Source organism: Mustela erminea, chromosome 12, assembly GCF_009829155.1.
Source record: "Mustela erminea isolate mMusErm1 chromosome 12, mMusErm1.Pri, whole genome shotgun sequence".
Classification (NCBI taxonomy): Eukaryota; Metazoa; Chordata; class Mammalia; order Carnivora; family Mustelidae; genus Mustela; species Mustela erminea.
In genome coordinates this window covers 81978139-82002761 of record NC_045625.1, presented here as the reverse complement: position 1 = coordinate 82002761, position 24623 = coordinate 81978139, and the positions used below count along the sequence as shown (strand labels likewise).

The 24623-nt window shown below is 42.1% G+C and overlaps 1 protein-coding gene and 1 long non-coding RNA gene across 2 annotated transcripts in view; both read left to right on the top strand.

Moving 5' to 3' along the window:
* Positions 1-23481, top strand: part of MAMDC2 (MAM domain containing 2) — a 140563-nt gene extending 117082 nt beyond the window's left edge. The window contains exons 12-14 of the mRNA XM_032307502.1: positions 16012-16271; positions 22178-22262; positions 22410-23481. Of these exons, the coding sequence (XP_032163393.1) occupies positions 16012-16271; positions 22178-22262; positions 22410-22474 (410 nt within the window). The 3' untranslated portion in view covers positions 22475-23481. The remainder of the gene's footprint in view (positions 1-16011; positions 16272-22177; positions 22263-22409) is intronic.
* On the top strand, positions 470-10651 carry LOC116570407. Its single transcript, XR_004277421.1, has 3 exons — positions 470-1345; positions 1648-1649; positions 10641-10651. It is a non-coding gene; the product is annotated as an uncharacterized LOC116570407 (long non-coding RNA).
* Positions 23482-24623: the final 1142 nt, after the last annotated feature.

The window sequence follows — 24623 nt, the reverse complement described above, 5'->3', positions numbered from 1 at the left end:
TATTTATTTATTTGACAGAGAGATCACAAGTAGGCAGAGAGAGAAAGAGAGAGAGAGGAGGAAGCAGGCTCCCTGCCAAGCAGAGAGCCCGATGCAGGGCTCAATCCCAGGACCCTGAGATCATGACCTGAGCCGAAGGCAGAGGTTTAACCCACTGAGCCACCCAGGCGCCCCTCAACCTTGTTTTTGAATCCCCATAGGGCTTAATCTTCTACCTCATATACCGCAGATGCTAAAAAATGCCTTTAGAATGAATAAATGAATATAAGTCCTCCCTGACACATATGAATAGCTAGCCGTGGGGTGCCTGGGTGGCTTAGTCGGTTAAGCCCCTGCCTTCGGCTCAGGTCATGATCCCAGGGTCCTGGGATCGAGTCCCGCATCCGGCTCCTTGCTCGGCGGGGAGCCTGCTTCTCTCTCCGCCTCTGCCTGCCACTCTGCCTGCTTGTGCACTCTCTCTCTTTCTGACAAATAAATAAATAAATAAATAAAATCTTTAAAAAAAATAACTAGCCATTTATTTAACGAAACCCCTGGAAAACAGGATAGTGGGAAGGTATCTTTTTATTACGAGAGGAGTAGAGAAAGGTCAAGATCGAATCAGCTTGAATTGGAGCCCACTGTAGTCATGATGTGGTATCTTTGTGCTTTTATCTTGGGTGGGAGGAGGGTTGATAGTTTTTCTTCCTTTTCCCAGAGACACCAAGAAGGCTAGCGGTAGCAGATCTGAGAAGAGATACTCTCAAAGGGAGCTATGCTGTGGTATTGCCACAGGGGAATGTTCAGGGCAACAGGCCGTGGAATGTCTTGGACATGGACGAGAAGGCAAAGCAAAAACAGTAAGCAGTGGAGGGAAGGGGTCTTTGGAAAGAGCGAGGAGGGTCACCACACTCCAGGAGGTACAAGAGACCAATGAACTTTGGACTCATACCCCACTCACTGGCTATGAAACCGTGAGAAAGTTATGTCAAATCTCTCCGTTTCATTTGTGTCATCTCGAAAATGAGAATAATTATAGCTCCCTGCCTCCCTACTGCGTTGTAGGCTGGTTGAGAGGTTTGGGACGAGATTGCTGCTAGGGTCCAAATCTTAGTTTCACCTTTGAATTTCTCTAAATCTCATTTCCTTAGCTATATGTGGAACAATGAGTACCTACCTCACCGATTGTGGTGATACTTGCGTGCGTATCATTCATATTTGAGACAGTATCCAAAACATACTTAGGATGTGACCTGGTATAGAATAAATGCTCAGTTAATGCTCAGTTATTCGCTTGTTCCTTCACTCAGCAAGTATTCATTGAGGTCTACTATGTGCCAAATCCAGTTTAAGTGCTTGGGAAACAGTCATTTGCCGTCACAGAGCTTCTATTCTTGTGTGGTGTGGTGTGGTGTGGTGTGGTGTGGGGTGTGTGTGTGTGTGTGTGTGTGTGTGTGTTAAAAAGACTTTCTTAAGAAGGCTTTGCAGTCCAGAAATAAAACTCCTGATACAATTTTCTGAAACTTTAAGTCAACTCAGTAAATATATAATCAGTAATTTAGCTGTATAAGATTAAAAATCTGTTACTTTATTTAAAATAAATCTTAGCTCTTAAAATTTATTCCATAAAGTACATATTTCCCTGTAAATCCCCTACATATACACAAGCGGTAAAAAGTAAAAGTGTTTTTTAAAAAAAGCACAATTTAAAAAAATTAAAAACTGACAACAGAAACCACAGCAGGAGGGATTACTAATTAAAATCAAAAAGTTAGAAACTTCTGGTCGGGCTCCCCTTTGCCCTCACCCCACCCCTTCCCGCCTGTCCCCTGTCAACATACGAAAAGGTAACTGGTTAGCCCCTAGACGGAGTAAAAATGTCACCATTCTATTCTAGTCTAGTAGGTGGGGACAGACAACAAAGATTACACTTAACTATAAATTGTATAGTATGTTAAAAAGTAAAAATAGCTATAGAAAAAAAAAAAAAAAGTAGGGCAGGGGAGCTTGGAAATTGGGAGGAGGAGATGAGTGGAGTTAGCTTATCTAAACAGGAGAGTCACAGCTGAGCTCTTTGAGAAGGTAACCTGGAAAGAGCTGGGGTAGCTATGCTAGTGTGTATCTGGGGGGCGTGTTCCAGGGGGAAGCCCCTTAAGTGGAAGCAGGCCCAGTGTGTCCCCCAAATAGCAATGAGGTCAGAGAAACAGTCGTCAGCCAGGACTTGGCCTTCTCGTTAGTTAGAAAGACCTCAGGTTTTACTTTCCCTGAAATGGGAAGACGCTGGAGAATGTTGAGCATAGTGAGAAAGTGACCTGGCCTGGTTTTGAGGGGATCGCTGTGGCTGCTCTGCTGAGAAAAGACTAGAAGTGGAAACGGGGCAAGAGTGAGGTTGGAGAGCCCTGTGAGGATCTGGCGAGGCATCCAGGGGACCGACGGTGATGATGATGAATGTACAGTGAGGGTGGTTGTACCAAGGACAGTGGATCGGTCCAGGGGGTCAGAAGGGGTGAAATTCTGGAATGTTTGGAAAGCGGAGCCGGCAGAATCTCTTGATAGGTGAAATGTGAGTGAAGAGCAGGAGAGGAGTCAAGGATGAGTTCAGTGATTGTTGACCTGAGCAACTGGAATGTGAGTTGTTGACAACTCAGTAGAGGAGACGGGATGGAGAGGTTCGTTGGGAAGATCAGAAGCTCAGTCGTAAATATGTCAGATTTGAGGTTCTTGATGGATATTCAAGGGGAGATGTCGAGTGGGCAGTCGGGGGGCCAGGCAAGAGGGCTGAGCTGGAAGTTTTTGGCATATGGATGGGATTTAAAACCATATGACTGGGTGAGATTTCAGGGGAGTCCTGGTAGACCCAAAGGTGGACCAAGGCATAAGCCTTGGAGACTCCAAAGTTCAGAAGTCAGAAGAGGAAGAACCACCAGAGGAGACTTGAGAAGAGTGGCCAGTAACTCTGATGACCCAGTATGGAAGTCGCTCCCACAGTGTTTGTGGGAAGTAGGGACTCAGCAAGGATGTCCCCGCCCCTTACCTAATCCTTCCATCCTTCCATGGGTATGTCACTTTTATCTGCCCCACGGGATTACAGATAACCTGAGGGGCACGTATATGGACTCAGCATGGCCTTGCTAATGCTGCCTTACTAAACTACCCCGAATACATCTGGGCAGCTTGATTAAACAACAGAAATTTATTTTCTCATGTTTACGGAGGCTCAAAGTCCAAGCTCAAGGTGTTGAGAGGGCTGGTTTCATTCTGAGGCTTCACCGATGGGCTTGCAGAGGCCCTCCTTCTGGCTGTGTCCTCATATGGTTGCCCATTGGCCCTTGTGTCCGTGTCCTGAGCTCTTGTCGTTGGATTAGGACCCACCCAAACAACCCCATTTCAACTTCATTACCTCTTGAAAAGCCCAATCTGCAGACACATCCACAGCCACAATCCGAAGTACTGGAGTTAGGGCTTCAGTGTGTGAATTTTACAAGGGCACCATTCAACACATAACAGAATCCCTCCCCAGGGTTAGCTCAGAGTGCTGAGCACTGAAGGAGGAGACACAAAATGGCCTTTGTCCTGCCACTTGACATCCTTCTGCTGAGATAACCTGAGTCTGTTTAATGTGTATACCGCATTCTACCCCCACCCCCTCTGCACAAAATGTGACAACCTAGCAGAAGCACATTCAGTGGACACTCAATGACTCATAAGTTTTTTCCTTTATTTGCATTTTGCCCAGTTTATAGGGGCATGCATTAGTTAACTTGGTGTGGCTTTGTTCAAAGAAAAATGATATGATAGTGTTTGCTTTGTCTCTGTAAACATTGAAGGACATTTCAGCTGGCTGGATGCTCTGCAAAGATTACAATGCAAAAACATCTTTTTTTTTTGTAAAGATTTTATTTATTTTTTTGACAGACGGAGATCTCTAGTAGGCAGAGAAGCAGGCAGAGAGAGAGGAGGAAGCAGGCTCCCTGCTGAGCAGAGAGCCGATGCGGGGCTCCATCCCAGGACCCTAGGATCATGACCCAAGCTGAAGGCAGAGGCTTTAACCCACTGAGCCACCCAGGTGCCCACAATGCAAAAACATCTTAGTGTGCCCAATATTCACTCCCAGCAAATGCTTTTTAAGCTAAATGAAATTCTCTGGTGCACAATCAAGAGAATTCTGATTTTCTTTTTCCAGCACATTGCTGCTAGGGTCTGCCTTCTTCTTCAGCCTTTATTTCACCTGTTTCGATGCAAATTTTTAAAAGGTTCTCAAAGTGCCTTTCAGTTTTCTAACTAAAGAAAATCTTTTACAGGTTCGATTTTATTATGCCTATCTACAGTAACGCAGATGAGGCAACGGAAGTTTGCTGAGCGTACCTACATACAGAGAATTAGATTGAAGGTGTTTTGGTTTTGTTCTCAAAATTACTTTAACAGTTGCTTTACTGGAGAAATAATGTTAGCTAATGATCATTTATGGAACATTTGCCATGCGTAGGCACTATGCTGGGAACTTTATATCTTGTCTTAGTCCATAGGAGCTGGTTTAACAAAAGTGCTACAGACCGGATGGCTTAAACAACAAACATTTCCTTCTCTCACTTCTGGAGGCTGGGAAGTCCAAGATCAAGGCACCAACAAATTTGGTGTCTGGTGAGAGCCTGCTTCCTGGTTCACAGATGGCCATCTTGTTACTCTGTCCCCACATGGTCAAAGGGGCAAGGGCTCTCTCTGGGCTCTCTTTTAAAAGGATACTAATCCCACTGAAGAGAGTTCACCCCTCATGACCTAATCAGCTCCCAAGGGCCCTGACCTTCTAATATCATCACCTTGGGGGATAGGATTTCAACATATAAATTTGGGGGGGGGCACAAACATTTGGTCCATAAACACATCCTTACCACAAAGTAAGTGGAAGTAAAGTGAATGGATGGCCTATTTTTCACATGAGAAAACCAAAGCTCAGAGAAGTTAAGTGTTTTTTCTGAGGCCACACAGTAGTAACACATAGAGTAGGGACAGAATCTCAGGACCCCAGTTTCTAACGCCCATATTCTGTTCACACACACGGTCTCACCGGGATTTCCCTGCCTTGTGTGACACTAAGAGACCACAGACGACCTGGAAAGCTGTGACAACTAATATGTGAAAGGCACAATTCTTCACATAGCACCATGATCTCACCCCAACACCTTTCAGTCAAAGAGGGGTATTTTCTGTTGGAAAGGATATATTCAAACTGATGGTATTTTTAGACCTCTATAGAAAAGCATCTAGCAGAAAGTAAATTCTTCTCCGAGCTATTTCTGATGTCAGCGAACCCCTGTTGTCAGTTGAGCCTGCACACCTGTTGCATTTCCTCAGTCCTGAAAGGGTGGCTGCTTCTTTCTCTGGAGTCCAGTGGCTGGAACCCATATATAGGTGGATCTATTGGCTCTCAGATCACAATGGGTGACAAGCATCACCCATTCAAACATTGAAGCAAATAAAGTCCCCTTTAACACACTGAGTTGTTCCAGCCGCCAGTGTCACAAGCTACATGTCTATAAGATGAAACATCTTAGAACTGGGAGCAGTCCTAAATCCAGACACCCTGATTTCTTCCCCATTTTCTGAGCTTCTACATGCCTTGTGCACCGAATAATTGCCCCCAAATTATAAGTAAAGTAATAAGGGTCAATTTTGAGAGATACGGATCCACGTAGAGAGAAGCAGCTAGCTCTCCTTGGGAGCGTCTTGAAGGGTGACTGAGAGCTCACCACGAAGAATGGCTGGCAGGATGAGGTAGCATTTCAGAACCAGGGAGAGGCACGTGCGGAGTGTGGAACTGCTAAGTATCATGACAGCTTCGGGGAACTGTAAATGATTCTGCTGGGCTGGTCTACAAGCACACTGTCAGCCAGGGTTCCCAAGACAGTGGAGTCCAAGGTACAGGTTTATATTCAGGTTGTATTTTTGGACGTGTGGTCCCAAGGAGCAGAAGTGTGCAGCGAAGGTAGCAGACCCAGGAGGGAGGAAGAGCTGCTACGAAGATGCCTCATTAACTTGGCCACGGCTGTGTCCAACTGGCTGCTTGATCCTATGGGAACCTCTGAGAAGCCAGGGAGGTTGCCAAAAATATTTTGGTGCTTTGCAAAACCCCTCCCTCCCTCCAACCCCACCCCCACCCCATCCTGCCAAAGATATCCTATGATCTAGTCTTTTTCGTTAAAAATATTTGGTCAGTCTTTTGTTAGTTTCAGTTGTTAATACTACCTCAGACGGCTGAAATGTTAAACAGTTGTTGAACTGATTGCTTTTGACAAATGCTCTGGAGAGAAGGCTGGTCTACCTTAGTCAAATTACATCCAAAGTCAGGTCTACTTCAGTCAAATTAAATAAAGAGAAGCCCTGTGAATGGAACTTTCTGGTGCTTTGCCAAATAAGTCAAATAATGATATTTTCTGGGGATGGGGTTTTGGGTAGCTCCAAACCAGTTGTGCCCCTTGCAGAATTGCTGAGGCTACTGCTTTTCCCAGATATCTTGTTTGGAAAGCTCCTGGTTTTCAAGTCTGTCTAGGAGTAGGAGAGATAAAGATGGGATTAGTGCAGATACAAAGCTCACCTTTCTTTGAAGGATTGCCATTTTTCTTGAATCAACACTCTTAGATTGTTGGATCCCTTTAGTTAATTTCCAGAGTTTGGAATAAGTTGAATTGACAGGTTGTTTTTTGTTTTGTTTTGTTTTGTTTTGCTTTTGCCAGTGTTCCCATTGCTTTGATAGAGAAACACATTTTTCAGAGGACGTTTCTCTGACATTCTCAAAGCTCCACATCCCTCCCCTGCCCAACTTCTTTCTCTTTAACAGATTCAAATTCTTTGATGAAATTCATCTCACCATCTAGTTCTTGTACATAATACTAAATGCTCCTATTATTAAATTATTACAAAGAGTTTTTCTGCACTCCTAAAAAGTCTAATAGCTCCATAGCTGGGTCCCCTGCGGTTCTGTTTCTATTGTCTCCCCCACCCCCCACACACATACTTTGGCCAGTTTCTTGAAATATCTGGCATTTTAATTGAATACTGGATGTTGGGAATGAAAAATTATGGAATCCTTAGTGGTGAGGTTTTTCTCTCCAGAGAGGATTCCATCTATTCTTGTGTAGAACAGGTCACCTCGGTCCAATCAGAACTGGGCTAACTTGAGAGGGTGTTGCTTTGCTGGATCAATGTCTTGTTCTCCACTACACCTGGGGAATATGCTCTGAGAGCATACACTAGGGTTCTTTCGGAAACCCTCCTCTTTAATGTGTTGTCCTAGACTTTAATTTTTATCTCTCTAGCTGGTGAGATTACTGAAAACTGTTTTATGTTTGACTTCCTGGCCCTTGCCCTCTGTAGCTTAAGCATTTGGCCCATGACTCAAGGGAAGATTGCCAGGTGATGGGCTCACTTTTCTGTGCCTCTCTTTTCTCACGAAACTTGGCTCTAAAGCCCTGGCTGCCTTGGCAACCCAGAACTCCAGTTATTATCTTCCCAACCCAGCGAGTGCTGTTGAGTTCTCTGCCTCCTGTTAGCTGCTCTCTGCTAAGCTTCTAAACTGAAGGGGCAGATACCCCATGGGGAAACGGAGAATGTTGAATTCACTTTACTGACCTTCTCCTTTTCCTAGAATCTTGGCCCTCTTGAACCTTTGTTACTTGGAAAGTACTCTGCTAGCTCCTAAACAGGTGCTTTCTAAAATATAGAGATGTTTTCCATTGGTTTTCCAATTCTTCTCAGCAGGAGTGTAGGTCTGCTACAAATTACTCCATGTAGCCAGAAGGGGATGTCTCTGGTATTTCATTTTTTGGCATCATTTAAGAACGTGATTATTATACTCAAAATTTGAAGGTATTTGCTTTTCTGTGCCAACCAATCATAGTGACTTGAATGAGATCTTTGTGTCTCTGGCCTCTTTAAACTGTATTCTTTAATTGATGCTTCTGCCTCTTTTACCCAAGGTCTTGCTGTATCTGAGATTATCTTGTTGTAAGATATTCTGTCCTTTAGGAAGGGGTAGTAGGAGGAGAATATTAAAATTTACATTTTACTGCCTTTGGCTATAAACTGCCTGAGAGACTATAATTCTCTACTCTTTTCCCTTTATAACTCTCAACCCCAAGTAGTAAATATTGAAGACAACTAACATAGTAAGAAAGTACTCAAATGTCTTTTATTTAATTATCATGGAAACCACCTGATGATCACCTCATATTTTTAAAAGGTGATTTTTACAGCAAATGTAATGTTGCTTAGATGAACATCACCAGAATTTCTCTCCAGCAGAGAAAGAATAAGAAATAAGAGTAAGAAAACTTTAATTGACTCAATAAATTATTAACAGTTCATTGATTTGTAGGATGCTAGAGGTAGATAGGATCCTATAGATCATCTAAGGCAACCTGGTCATTTTTAAATATTAAAACACTGAAACTCACTCAGAGGAGTTTTAATTATTATCTGCTGGGACCCTAGGATAGCAATAATAAACGTGTCTATGATTTAGATCTACAACTTCAACAGTTATGGAGTAACATCCAAAAAAAATCTCCTACTGCCTGCTTTGTTGATTTATTGCTATCTTTGCATTTAGGTCCTAACAATATTCTCTTTACATCTTTTTACATTACAGGCAATAAAATAATGGCAGCATACAAAATGGCAGAACTCCCTAACTGGTACATGAGTAAAATCATAAGTTCAGTGTCTGGGCCAGCAACATAGTATCTTTCTCCTTAATGACTGGAGGGTGTTGGTTTGGTGTTGGTGACAACAGAATCCTTTTTGAATGCAGTGCGTTCTGGGACTTTCAGAGGATATACCTGTACTTGCAGAATGCAAGTGTTCTACCTTTTTACTTTCCATCCTTAAAGTCTATCTATTTACACTTGGAAGAACACACACAAGAAGAAAGTAGGAAGAGGAAAGGCATACAAAGCTGTTTACAGACAATGCATTGGACAGGCAGTAAATATAGGCCCATCAAATAAAAAGAGAAGCCCACAAAGCCACATGCCTGGACGGACATGCGGGTTCACTGTGTGTTTACTAGACTCAGTACACGGTCATACACAAGAATTTCAAGGGAGCTGTCGTTCCTGATTCACTGTCTGGCAATGCAGTAAATCTTTCCAAAATCTAATGGTGTCATCTAGTAGAAAGACCAATGAAAGTGAGCCAACTCTGCCACTTGTTGCCTGCCTAGGCTGGGGCATGTTCATCTAGTTCTCTGAACCTCAGTTTCCCCAGATGTAAAATGAAGTTAACAGCAAATGTCCTGCTAATCTCTTAGGGTTGCTATGATGACCACAACTAAGATCAGCTCCACTCAAATGAATCGTACTGTTATTTTTACAATTTTAAAAAATATTTTATTTATTTGAAAGAGAGAGTGTGGTGGGCACACACCAGCAGCAGGGAGGGCCAGAGGGAGAGGGAGAGAGACAAGCAGACTCCCCCTGAGCAGGGAGCCCAATGCGGGGCTCCATCCCAGGACCCTGGCATCATGACCTGAGCTAAAGTTACCCCTGTTATTTTTATAATTAGTGGAACTCTTATAAAATGTGATGTTCATCTCTGGGATGATTTCTTGGGTTCATTGTTCTGCATCATCATGTGTGCTTTTATAAATAGAAAATCATGGCCTATGACTATGGGTACAATGACTTGGTAGTAACCAGAACACTTGGTGGACCTTAAAGCAATGTTTTCCAAACTGCCACTGGGTAATTTAAGTGGAATGTGGATGAATATTTTTTAATTTGGTACTCGTATCCATGTATAGGAAAAATACCTAACCAGTCCATCAAACCCATTATTTCCCAGATAATAGCTTATTTTCCTGTTTTCATGCTAATGTGAAGTTTCCTATTCGAATAAATGTATTTATAGAATAAAAATGGAAACTATTTGCTGAAGAATATTAAGGAGATAATGCGGCAGATATGTAGACAGACTAAATCAAATCATGAAGTTGGTATTTGTTGTATGACTAAAGTTTGGGAAACATTTCCAAAGATTAAGTCAGTCACGTAGCTCCTAGGAAAATAACAACCCCAAACTCTCGCCGTATGATTTGGCTCCTCCATAAATGAAATAATACAGACATTTGTGACAGATGACTCTGGACCCGCCTGGCGAAGGGAGGGTCTCTGCAGGATTTGTCTTTTCTGACGCAGGTGCTACTTATTTACAAGACAGGAAAGACAGGTCTTAAAGTTCGCAGGGTTTTATTGGCTATTGGAATTTTATTAATATTTATGTGCCACCATGCTCTCAGAATCCTCCCAAACATTAGTTTTAGTTGCCCTGGAGGTTACAGGGATTTTGTGGCCCAGAGATGGTGGGATAAAAACATAGGTAACTATCCAGTTAGGTGAGAAAATGTCTTCAACTGTAACATTTCCTAGCTCACGGGAGTCTACCAGCTAATAGATGAAAAGCTGAAAAGCCCTCCAGGCCCTCCTGCCCACGGCTGCTTTCTAGAAAAGCAGCTACTCTTCATTTTCTTAATGACTTCCAGAGAGAGACAGCATCCTTTTCTTTTGTGATATTGTTCAATGTTCCAGTAAGTCTTCCAGATTTCTGATAATTAAGGGCGAAGTCTTTATTTCTAAGAACACTCCCTCTTGTGTGATAGAAATATCAAGGATGCACAAAAATACAAATAATGACATGTATTTATAAAATTATGCTATCTGACAAAAGAAACTCACAATTATATATGTAATGTGTTTGTTATACAGCTGAAATTTATTAGCAGTTGAATTCTGGTCCTTGTCTTTTTTTTTTTTTTTAAGATTTTATTTATTAGAGAGAGGGAGAAGGAGAGAGCCTACAAGCGGGGGGAGGGGCAGAGGGAGAGGGAGAAGCGGACTCCCCACTGAGCAGGGAACCCAATGCGGAACTCAGTCTTGGGACCCTGGGATCATGACCTGAACCTCAGGCAGATGCTTAATCAACTGAGCCACCGACTGAGACACCCAGGCACCCCATGGTCCTTTTCTTTTAAAAATCGTAGTAGTTGATAGCCAGACAAGAAAGAAGGCTACCCAGCTAGTCTGTAACCATCTGAGAAGTTAGCTCCAGATTATCAAAATCTCCAGTGTCATCCAATCCTTCTCTGATCTGTCTTATCACACTAGTTCCTGATATTGCCAGATCCTACTTATATAAAGAAGGCTTCGATGGCAAGCTGCTGTTAGAAATTGACATATACATAACACAACATTTACCATCTTAATAATTAGCAAGTGTGCATTTCAGTGGCAGTAAAGTCCATTCACACTGTTCAGCGACCGTCACCACCATTCATCTCCAGGAGTCTTTCTTTCCCTTTTCCCCAAACTGAAACTCCATCCCCTTTAAACACGAACTCATTCATGACAAGCTTTAAGAATCATTTAGAAGGTATAATAAAAAGCAGTTTTAGGCGGACACATTTAGCTGTGGTTCTGCCCAAAGTTCTGATGTCTTCCTTAATTTCCTGATTGTTCAAACTCCTCTTCAGCTTAACGAATGGAGTTTAGCTGTTCAGTTCCTGTGGCTCATACAGCCCCCTCGAGCTCCTTCCCGGCCCTGGTGAGAGGGGGCAGGCACCAAGACTGAAGGAACAGCTGCTTTACTGTTCCAAATTATGAATATGGTGTGTGTCTCAACACATCACAGTTGCTGCCCAGAGAACAGATGGGACCCCAATCTCCCCGTAGACCCACTGGAACCCCGTCTTGAATGTTAAACAATGACCCACAGAGAGAAAGTGATTTCAGTTAATAATCTCTTCCACAGATTGGAATCCTTCATGTGCGCGAACACGTGAGCTGGTCTGACGTTTCAGCACTGGGGCTTCCTGGCTCCCATCCAGGGCTTTTGTTTGCTGAGACAGACAGCATTTGGAGTTATAATGTGGCAAAGCTTGTCAACACATGGGGCTTTTCTCTGCTTTCCAAACACATGCGAGACAGACTGGCTCTCTGTGAAGCTCTGATCTTTTCTGGGGAAAGGAAATGTCACATGCAAGTCAAAAGGAAGAACATATTTGGCATCAAGAGGAATAATCAGTCTGTGTATCAGAGAGACAAATTCGGATCAGTTGACAAATATGTTAAAATTGTTTGTATGTATAGATGTTGATCTAGATTGGTTTAAATCGGTATTACCTCATGGAATATATGTATGTGCTTAACATAGAAATGATATCAAGGATTTTTGGAGAGGCTAACATCACTCCAGAAAAATCGACTGGTGTTAGTACCCTAGAAAGACACAAGATGTTGTACTCACATCCCCCTGGATGTTACCTCTGTCTTCCCAAAGTGGAATAATCACATAGCCCCAAAGCCTGGGAGATTTCCTTTCATACTTTATGGTCTGAAACACAAAGATCTCAGGAACCAGAGATGTGAGAAAATGATTTCAGCCTAATACCTGAGACCCAGAGGTGTACCAGCTGAAAGCATTTCCAGAGAAATGCGTCACCCATTGGATGCTAAATGGTTAGTGCATTGTACCTAGAAAAGAATGAATTTCATTTAATCCTGGGGATGATTGGGGTTTTTCTCTCTTCTGGGATCTCAGACTAATTCTGTCTGGGGCTCATACTGTTACCATTAGGATGCATGCTGTCATCACTAGAGGGAAGGTGAGCCTTAGGTCATCTTTCACTCATGATGGGTCCATCGCTCCCTCTCCATTCTGCAAAGATGTCCTGTCTCAGAGCCCTGATGCTCTCTACTTTCCATTTTCCCCAGTGACAGCATCTTTTAGAGGAGCCTGCTTTTCCTCCCTGAGAGTTTCATCTTTAGCCAAGGTCCTTTATTTAGGATTCAAGTGGGCTCCTGAGAACCCGAAAGCCAGATACAGAAATTATTTTTCTGATTTTATTCTTAATTTTTTGGAGGAAATCTTTTTTAGGTTAAACATGCAATATGGTAGGGTTTCAGAGTACTACACCACTAATTTATGTATAGGATAGCATGGGATACCTTTGTGCATGGTTAAGTGGTAAACCATAGTCATTTTCAAGCTTTGGCCTTATTCTCCATAGAATTAAATACACCCTTGTGCATCACCTGTGTGGCACACTCAGTGAAGCATTCAACCCTTGATTTCAGCTCAGGTTGTGACCTCGGGCCGTGAGATCAAGCCCCATATCGGGCTCCACACTCAGCGCAGAGTCTGCTTGGAGTTTTTCTCTCCCTCTCCCTTTGCCCCTCCTCACCCCTCCTTCTGGTTGTCTCTCAAATAAATAAATAATACACACACATGCACACATGCACGCTCTTCTATTAGGATGATGTGTTTCTGTATTTGTTCACATCCAGCCTAGCTTAAGTTAGAAAATGTTAAAGAAAAGAATAATGAAAGTTCCTTTCATTGCTGAAAATATAAAAACCCCAGTTCAAAGGCCCTGGGGTGACAGCATTACCTACGATATCCCAGGAACAGCACAGGGACCAAGGTGGCCACGCAACCTTGAGAATGAGTAAGAAGAAAGGTTGTAGGAGAGGACGGTGATAGAAATCGGAGGTAAGAATATTGTTAGGCAATTATAGAGCCCTGAATGCCATTCTCAGGCCTTCAGCTTTTACTCTGAGGGAAACGCTGTATCAATGGAATCAATGGAAGGTTTTGAGCCGAGGAGTAGTTAAGATTTAGCTTCTGTTCACTATGGGTACTATGCTGAGATGAGATTGGAGAGAGCAAGGGCAGTGACAGGTGTACTAGCTCGCAGGTGCTGGATTAATCCAAGTGAGAAGTAACAGTGGTTCGGGCCAGGTGGTAGCAGGGAGATGGTGAGAAGAGAAATGTCTAGATTCTGGATGTGTTTTGAAGGCGGAGCAACAGGACTTCCTGACAGCCTGGGTGTGAGAGTGCGGGGAAGAAGGGGCGGCTCAGGACTTGGGGTCTGGCCAGCCAGAAAGGTGCAGTGGGTTTTAGGGTGTTCAGCTTAGGGGTTAGTTTTAGACATGTTCAGCTGGAGGTGTCTATTTGAGAAGAAGGGGAGATGTCCACTAGACAGTCTGAATGAGCACATCTGGGTTTCAGCGAAGGAGCTGGAAATTTAAATTGGTACTACAGTAACATACGTAGCATTAAAAGCCTGGCACAAGATGAGATCGCTTACGTAGTCCGTGAGAATAGAGCAGTTTGAGACCAGGGCCTTGGAGCACTCCAAGGGCACAAGGTCAGAGAATAAAGGGTGAACTAACAAAGGAATGACCAGTGAAGTGGGAGGAAAGCTAGGACAGGATAGCGTCCTGCAAACCAAGTTAAGCAAGGTCTTGTAGGGGGTGCCTGAGTGGCTCAGTCGGTTGAGATCCTGATCCCAGAATCCTGGGATCAAGTCCCGCACCTGGCTTCCAGCTCAGGGGGAGTCTGCTTTTCCTCTACACCTACCCACTGCTTGTACTCACTCTGTCTCACTCTCTCCCACTTTCTCAAACAAATAAATGAAATCTTAAAAAGAAAGAAAGTACTTGTTGGAGGCAGAAGTGATATTTTATCGTCAATGCTATAAATGAGACAAGAATGACAAGGGCTGGGTACTGACTGTTGGTTTAGTAATGAGGATGTCATTGGTGAACACTCCAGAAACACTGGCAGTATCATTTGTAATATTTTAAAGGAGATGCTGGGGAAGCCTGGTTGATGAAGGCCCCGTGACTCTGATGACTCAGTTTCGCAGGGTGACAACTTTACCGAGTGGAACACGGGGGGAAAAGGAGTGCGTGGTGCATACAATTTGATAAGACCCACCTGATCAGGACTATTTCTCCCACCTCTTGAATAGCCCATGGAACTTCTCAGGTCTGTGTTTGTTGAAGTGGGAGAAAGAAGGAGTGCCCTGAAGAAGCATAGAGTGCCCTGAATTGATAGCTTCTGATCAATTCTGGTTGGGATATTTTAAGCCTTGCATTTGGGCAAATGACTAGAGCTAATTAATTAAACATCCAACTGTAAAGAAAGATGCCCCTAGAGACCATTTCACTGGCATGCAGTATTTGGGCTCTCTTTCTTTTTACCCTCAATTCAGCCATTAATTTCTGCATAAATAATAACAGAACACTGCGTCAATATTATGTTTTACATCATGTATATTAAACAATCAGTATTGGCCAAGAAGACAATAAAAATGCATGCAAGAGACATCAACTTTTATCAAATGACCCAGGGTTAAGAACTACAGAATTGGAATCCAGGGCCTTTTTTTTTTTTTTTAATGAGCCTTGGGTCTATGGAATTATATCACTGGGGCATTAATCTAGAAATTGGTATTCATATATTACCTTATTTCAGTGGCTGGATGGTAATTATTAACAGTAACCAGTTATACAGGGGGATGGGGGGCCATGGCTGATTTGTAGCTATGTCTGCTTTCTACAGGGCATTTACGTCCATCATGGCCCATTTCAAACTACCAACATGAAGTCATTTGGACCTGTCAATTGAAGTCACCCAGTGGACTCTTGGGAGCCAATGGAAGCTGGTTCCAGGACACCACTGTTTTATTTGTGTGCAGACAAATTAACATTAAAAGAGAGGATAATTCCTTAGACCAGGATCAAATATTAGACCCAAGACTTGAACCCAGACTTTCATGACTACAAAATCCATGTTCTCTCCCCAGAACCCATGTCTGGAAGCTCCAAAACATTGTCCATGAATTAGTAGGATAAATACCCATGTGTTCATCAGCACTTCAGGGACATAAAGCTAGTATTATAATAATAACATTAATTGCATCCTATATATTGAACTGAATTTTAAATTATTAAGTAAAAAAATTATTTCGATGGTTTAGATTGGGTAGCATATCTATTCCTCTAGGATTATATTCTCCAGAATTATAAAATCCTTCATCAGGATGATGGTCAAGTCACCCATTTACTCTAATTTGTTCCCAGCAACACCACTCAGAAGAGAAAGAAGGGACTATTCCTTGTGCGTGCATGTGTGTGTGTGTGTATACGTGTTTGTGTGTGTGTGTTTGACAATACTCGATTTTGTGTTGCTCTCCAGGCTACTACATGTACATCGAGGCCTCCCACATGGCGTATGGACAAAGGGCACAGCTCTTGTCCTGGCCTCTGAGAGGAGTCACCGGAAAACAGTGCTTGACCTTTTTCTACCACATGTATGGAGCAGGGACCGGCCTGCTGAGTGTCTATCTGAAGAGAGAAGGTGAGAGTGAAGGGTCCCTCTTATGGAGAAGACGAGGTGAGCAGAGCATCTCCTGGCTGCGAGCGCTGATTGAATACAGCTGTGAGAAGCAACACCAGGTAAGCCAGAGGCGACAAGAACCAAGTGATAGCAGGTGGTCCTGTAGGCTTCTGCTGTTCTTCTTCTTGCTACCCAAGGGAACATCTGGTCCTTTCTGGGGGTCATAGATAAAGGCAATAGTTGTTTAAGAGTAAACATAATTAGTCTCTGCTGATTAAATCTCAGTAGTGAAAGGGAGATGAGGCGTGTAGATGAAGCTTTGGGTAGTTATGCACGGAGTGATTTTTGCGACTCCATGATCAAAGGGTGGCTATTTTTGTCTTGGCACATTCTGAGTGTCAAGTGCATTCTGTGTGTCGTGCATGTCTCCAAAATGGTCCCCTTTGCTTCCGAACATGGTATTACCTAATTAGTTGTTCCAGCTGCATTCCTACCCTCGTCATTACCCACACGCAAGGGCTTCTGTTGCAAGCCTCTATTTAACAGAGTGCATGGTCCAGAGGAAATGTTCAGCCTCTGTCTGCAGTGACGTGGAAGAAGCTGAGTCCCGATCCTAAGTCCCGAGTCTCGTGTGCGGTAGGAGACCTCCGCCCCATGGTGTCCTGGTCGTGAGTGAGTCTAGGCAGCACCAGGAAAGAGCCTTTCACATTCCAATCAGTGAGGTTGAGCAGCCAATCCAGTCGAAAGGTGGGCGGGAGCCTCTTGGCAGCCACGGACTTGAGCCTCCTCTGAGCCAAAGCTCCAAAGGGAGAGAACCTTCAGACCCCGCTGCTTCTGAAGTTGCTCCATGGAATTCTCCGACCTTCCACAAAAGCGCTGCTTCCCCCTCAGCGTTCGGACTAATGAACAGTCTTGGGTCAGCAGCTCCCCTTAGCATTAACTACTGGCTGCTTGGCTAAGCCCAGATCTTCCTGGGCAGAGGTCTTCACAATAAGGGCTGCATGTTATACCATCGTCCAGCCTCAGGGAATCGTCTGCAGATCTGAATGGGAAGGGATTGCCCCAGCTCCGGCAGGCCAGGTGGAGCAAGTGATAGCGGGAACATGAGCCATTATCTGGGGATGGCCTATTACCTTGGCACGGATAAGACTGTGGAGAGACTGAGGGAAGAGTAACAGCCCCAGGAATGGTGTGGCTAGTACTTTAATTTCTGTTTCAGAAGGGAAGTGGAGCATTCAGGAACTTACTAATGTAACTGACCATCATTCTGAGAGGGTGGATTAATTTCCTTAGGCTACTGGGGCACTCATACTGCTCCCCTACTCCCGTGTTCTCGAAGTGTGGTCCTGAGGCCAGCACCTGAGGCCAGTGCTTGAAATGCAAATTCACCTAAAATGACACGTACCTAAAATGCACATTCTTGGGCCTCACCTTGGAACTACTGAACCATACTCTGTGGGGGAGGGGACCAGAAATCTGTGTCTTAGCAAGCCCCCCCGGTGAGTCAGATGCACGCTAAAGATGCAGCAGCATCTCTGTCCTAGAGTGAGTGAGTCTGAGTCTCTCTGGTGGAGCCTGAGCATTGATGTTTTTACAACTCCCAAATGTTGCTGGTGCGCAGGAGTTCCGGGACTTGAGTTCAAAAGAGCAGGGGACTTCTCAGCATCTAAACCCAAGGAGTTGAGTCCAAGGCCTTGAATATACTAGACTTGCTGGTGGTTGGTTGTTTGAAATAGTTTTTTTTATCCCAACGTAATCAGACATCTTGGGTAGCATCTTGAGGTGTTCAAGGTCATTTTCAAGTTCAAGGGTACAGAATGGCCTGGAGGATTTTTAGCTCACAACGTGGAAAGAAGACTCCACACCATTCCTCTTGTCTTAAAATGGAACAGATATGAATCTGTCATGAGGAATTTCCTTCTGGATTTAGTGTTTCCCTCAGGAATCCCGAACGACTGTCTGGAGACCAGGCTGAACTAGTTTTTCCAAAACATCTTAGTGTCTAATAAAACACAGACACACCCACGCAAATAAATCCACCATCTTCTCCGTGCCGGGCACTTACAGTGCTGGGAGCTGTACATAGGTTCTTCCGGTTGATCTTAGAGCTCCCTTTACAGATGGAGAAACAATGTCCAGCTGGTAAGTGGCAGAGTGAGAATTCAGTCCCAGATTTGATTGGTCCCAAAGTGTGTATCCCTAAGCCACGACTTAACACTTCCTCCTACTATGGAGGTTCCAAAAATACTCATTCCCCTTGGTGTCATAAGCACTGGGTGATCATGGGGAAATCCTCATCCTCTCTCAGCGTGTTTATACATTTTCAAAATGGGGTAATAATTCCTGCTGCGTTGACATCACCGGAGTTAGAGGGTCACATTAGATTATGTATGTGAAAGGGTTTAATATATTTTAAAGTCACAAAGTATAAAAGGATATTATTGTTTCTAAAAATATATTCCCTCCCAAATATCTCTGGTCTCTAATTCATGTCACCATGGCAACCATGGTATTCTCAATAGTTATTTTGGCATCCAGACTGAGTGCCTAAAGTATGAGACCAAAATATCTTATTTTAATAAAGATTTATTGACCGCTTGCTATTCTAAGTGCTGGGGATACAACAATGAACACAACATGTAAAGCTCCTCCTCTTTTAGCTGGCATTCTAGCAGGGAGAGATTGAAAATGTAAACAAAAAATATATACTGTACCATCATATGATAATAAGTGCTATGAAAAAAAGTAGGTCAAGCTGATCAGGTAACAAGATCAAAGTAGTATCAGGGTGTAATCCTGAAAGGTCTTGGACATCATGGTACAGTTTGAAATTTATTCCAGAAGCAATGAAGAACCATCAGATGGTTTTAAGGTAATGCAATTTGATTAATATTTTTTAAAGGATCACCCCAGCTACTACCTGGGGAGTAGACTAGAGGGAGGCAAGGAGACTTTGGGGCTACTGCAATAGTCCTGGCAGGAGTGGTAGCTAGGAATATGTGGCAGGGGTGAGATGTATCAGAAGCCCACAGGACTTCTTATGTATGGCATGTGGGGCTTGAGAGAAAGAGGTAGCAAGATGACACCATGGGTTTTGGCCTGAGCAACCCCTTGAATGGAGTTACCATTTACTGAGATGGGGAAGGCTTTAGGTGGGGCATATCTGGAGGGTGAGGGCAGTGCGTACAGGAGGGGTTTTTTGAACATGCAGAGTTTTCACTGTCTGTTAGACATGCACTTGGGTATGTCAAATAAGTGGTAGGACATGGGTCTGAAGTTTAGGGAAAAGAACAAGGCTGGAGGAGTCAATGTGTGTGTCATCGGTGGGGGTGGGCAGGTGCAGATGACTCTCAGAGTGCTGTAGTAGTGCTGACATTTGAGATTCATCCTAGAGGGGAGGTAAGTGGGTGGCCTCCTGACGACATTCCCATCATCCAACCATCCTTGTAGAAGAAATGCATCAAGCGGCACAATATTAATCGTGCTCCTTCCTCAGGGTTTAACAAAGTGCCAAGCCACCCTTGACTTGCTATTGATCAAAAACACGAAGTGATTTCATTTCCTTTGGATTCCTTGCTTAACCTTTCCTCCTCTGCCCTCTCTGTTTTCCTCCCTGGGTTCTTTTATTTTGATGCCATCGAAAGAATGAGTTCTTATGAATTCATTCATCATCAGATGAATTCTTAGCTCTTTGAAATATTTACATCATTTATATTGTTCATTACGCTACCTCACATTTAGTAGGAATAAGTACATGCTGGGTACTCACCTAACACCAGGTTTCCAAATTCTCTTGCTCGTGATATACTCAGTCTTCCTAGTTTTCTCCTGGTGCCACTAGAGCACAAGTGATACCTAACCGCTTTCATTTATTAAGCGGTTTTCCAGACAACTTAGTGAGTATTTATGTCCTAACGACTTAGTAGCCATTTGAAAAAATAATTGCTAAACCGAAAGAAAAAATAAATTGTTCTCTAGTTCTTAAATAACCACGATTATTTAATAATAGAATGTGTATCTGCAATACAAGGCAGAAATCATAATGGTATAAAATAGTTATCCCTCAAGTATTAAGGAAATTCAAAGGAGAAAGTTGTATGAAATCAAGTGCTTGGTTCAACTGCAGACTGTTCTGAATATAATTCCATCAGGTAATTTGTTTATTATGTTTCCATTGTAGACTTGGAGGTCAAAAACCAGATTTTATTGATGTCCAGAGAACCAGAATGCTTATTAACTGCCCTCATATATCCTCCTATCTGGATGTGTTAGGATATTTTTCCCCTCTTCTAACTCTACTTATTTGGAGTCTTGTTTGGGATTGTGTCCTTAGAATTTTTAATAACGTTATTTTGCCCATTTCTGTCATTAAGGCTTCTCTGAGTCATTAATTTCAAGATAGTTTCATATGCTTATTAATTATCCACTTTATGTTCTTTGATTTAATTTAAATCATAAACTAGTGCAATGGGGAGTCATTTCCTCATAAAATGAGTAGAACAAACGTGTCTTCTGGAAAGTTTTCATTACCCACGAGCCTCCCTACAGTATTCAGTGGTTTATTAACCATTGTTGGGTCGGCTTTAGAACTGGTGATGTAATCTCTTCTCCCTAGAACCTGAAATTTGGATCAGTTATTTTCTTCTCGGGATCTGAAGTTATGGAACTGCTTCTCTCCTCCTAGTTTGTTCTTGGATGTTATGGTATCTAACATGATAAGTGAACCATTGTCCTTTCGGTAAAGCTAATGATTATGCTTTGCTGTTCATTCATGGTCTCATCGGTCATGTTAAATTCTCCCACCTGGTACCAGTATCACTGTAGATTTATGGAGAGCCTAAGAAAGCTTAAATTTCTGGCCCATGGCTTTCATAGGCCCTATGAATGCTAGGACTAGAATATTCTAGGTGGGGAGGGGAAACCAGGTCACCACCAGGGAGCATTTCTAGGTGAGCATTTCTGGGAAATTACGTAAAGAAATCTCAGAAGAAAGGGACCGAAATCTCCAAGGCTCTAGTAACATACTGTGAATTTCTTTAAAATCCCAAATAAGTATTCTCTTTGGTAACTAAATTTGAATTTGTGATTTTGTATCACTTTTCTTAAAGGAGGTTGAAAAACAGTCTAAGCTTCCAGACCCACACAGCTTGGATCTGCCCTTGACGAATATTGGTTTTTTGTTTTTATTTATTTTTTTAAAAATGTTTTATTTAAATTCAATTTAGCTAACATATAGTATTTTATTCATTTCAGAGGTAGAATTTTGTGACTCATCAGTTGCATACAACACCCAGTTTTCATTATATCGAGCGCCTGCCTTCCCCAGTTACTCCATCCTCCAGCCACCTCCCCTCCAGCAACCCTGTTTGTCCCCTAGACTTAAGAGTCTCATATGGTTAGTCTCCCTCTCTGTTCTTATCTTATTTCATTTTTCCTTCCCTTCCCATATGTTCATTTGTTTTGTTTCTTAAATTCCACGAGTGAAATCCTATGGTATTTGTCTTTCTCTGACTGACTTATTCCGCTTAGCATGATACCCTCTAGTTCCATCCACGTCATTGCAAATGGTAAGATTTCATTCTTGTGGGTGCCCAAATAATATTCCATTGTATATGCACCACATCTTCTTTATCCATTCAGATGTCAATGGACATCTGGGATCTTTTCATAGTTTGGCTATTGTGGACGTTGCTGCTATAGATATTGGGGTGCAGGTGTCCCTTCAGATCACGGTGTATCCCCTGGCTAAATACCTCGTAGTGCAATTGCTGGGTCATAGGCTAGTTCTATTTTTAACTTTCTGAGGAACCTCCATGCAGTTTTCTAGAGTAGCTGTACTGGTTTGCATTCCCACCTGTAGTGCAAGAGGGTCCCCTTTCTCTGAACCTTGCCAACATCTGTTGTTTCCTGACTTAATAATTTTAGCCCTTCTGACTGGTGTGAGGTGGTATCTCATTGTGGTTTTGGTGAGTATTGTTTTGTCAGGATGACTCTATTTCTAAATTCAAACTTCATTACTTTTCAGGTAATTTTTGAAGCCATTCGGGGACTGTCTCTAAGAAGTGATATTGCCATTGATGATGTTAAATTTCAAGCAGGACCCTGTGCAGGTACCAGTATGTTTCCCGACGATATCAGCTTGATTGAAAAGGGATTTTGTAACAGTGTCAAATCATAAGAATGCAAATTAAGCATTTTTTTACAACAAAAATAGAAAAAATTACTATTGTCTATTTTCTATTTGTCTTTCCTGACAGAAATGGAAGATTTAACCCAGCAATCATCGGGATATTCTGAGGATTTAAATGAAATTGAGTTTTAAGAAATGATCTAAATTGGATAAACTAAACAAGAGCCATACCTCTCTTCCATCAAAATGAAACCAAAACAGAAGAATACTGGACAGTCTTAACCATTTCATAAGTCATAAAATGACTTCACAGCACAGCACTCTTTTTCATTACTTTTGCAAAAAATACTGACTCAGGGCTTTTTGTTTTGTTTTGTTTTGTTTTCCTTTTTGCGTATGACAACTGTTCCGAAAGTACAGGCTGTTGATTTTGCAAAGATCACGCATCTTAATTTTGGTTCCAGTTAAAAATACAAGTGTACTCTACTGCAGTCATTTTAAAGTATGCAAATGAAGGGCACAACAAAATGTGCTCATTTAGCTCTGCATTCAGTGAATGTATTGGGAGGAGACTTAAGTCTTGCGGGTTTCTTTTTGAATTTCAAGTGTCATAACTATTTTTAAAGTAATAATGTGGGGTGTCAGTAGTATCTGCTGAATGAATGCAGTTTTTCATGGTAACAAGTCAGTCTAAGAAAATGAAATCTTATTCCCTATGTTTTATTCATAGAAAGGGAGTATTCATTTTTTTGGAGTATCAATTTTTAAATATTTTCACCATATGTGATAACAAAGGATCTTTTCATGAATGTCCCAGGGTAAGTCAGTATTAATTAATGCTGTATTCCAAGGCAATGCTACTTTCTTTTTCTCCCCCTTTGAACTACTTTTGAAAGTCACTCTGAACACATGGATTAGAAATTGCACTCTTTTTTCTGTAAAGCAAGCTTGAAAATGTTTATGGACACACACCCAAAAAGTTTTAGGTTGTGTTAAGCAGTTTTACTGGTTTTTTTGTTTTTTTTTTATAATAAATGTTTTGGTAAGGTTTTGAGTAATATGAATTCAAGCAGATATACTAAACTACTGCTTTTTATTTACATGTTTAGAAAATTGTACATACATGTTTGTATACCCAAACAGCTATTATAAGATTACCTAATAAAAGGTTATTTGAAAGTCTTTTCCCTAACAGTTAACTCATTTCTATGTTATTTTTCTTGTTCAGAAGCTCTCTGGTACACAACTGCTGATTCTAGTTTGGATTCCTACTCTGCCACAATTAAGTTCTTCTTAGGCCTTCTATTAGTGATATAAGCACTGGATACTTTGATACAATAATTAATTTTTTAAATGTTTTATTTTACGTAAGCTAACTTAATTTTCCACCAACTTTTATCTTATTAGAATATAAACATCATGAGCCTAGGGATTCTTGCATGTTTTGTTTACTTTTGTAGTCTCAGTACCTAGAACAATGTCTAGCATGTAATAGTCGAAACAGTGAAAATGTGTCCCTGGCCAGTGAGGACATATAAATGTTTGTTTAATGAATGAATGAATTTAACTGTCCCCACATTCTCCAGATTGGAGATATTATTATCCATTTTTACAGAGAAAGAAACCGAGGCTCAGAAGGGTGAACAGATTATTTACGATCCCATAGCTGTTCACTGGAGGGACTTGGAGTTGTCTCTCTGACCCCAAGGTCCATACCTTCTCCTGCTCTGCATGGCCAAAACCCCATGGTTCTCGCAGAATTGGGTGGTATTCCCACTTAAGAACGTCAAAAAACTCTCTGGGTGCCTGGCTGACTCAGTCTGTAGAGCATGTGACACTTGATCTCAGGGTTGTGAGTTTGAGGCCCACGTTGGGCATAGAGATTACCTAAAAAAAAAAATCGAGTCTCTTAAATTAATCTGTAAAGAGTAGTATACTTCCCTGAAGACCACATTTCTTGGAAAATAAGAAACGAGACTCAACTATTCAAAATAAACATCCCAAGGTTTATGAAGAAAATGAAATAAACTTATAAAGTAGAGCAAAATTTTACAAATCAAATCCCTAAATAGAGCCGAAACATTGAGGAAGAGATATCAAGATGTGAACCAACTCAACAGTATACGAGACATTATAATTTCCCAACCCTGTTCTTCCTGTCCAGAGCTTAGTTGTATTTGCTGAATAAAGAAATGAAAATATTGTCCCCAAGACCTAACACAATAGCTCCTGCATAACAAGGGGTTTGTAATAGATAGTGACTAAATGAAGTAATTCACCAGCCTCCTTGCTCATGGATTACTTAAATCCATCATAAAAATCAGAGCTAACATTTATTGAA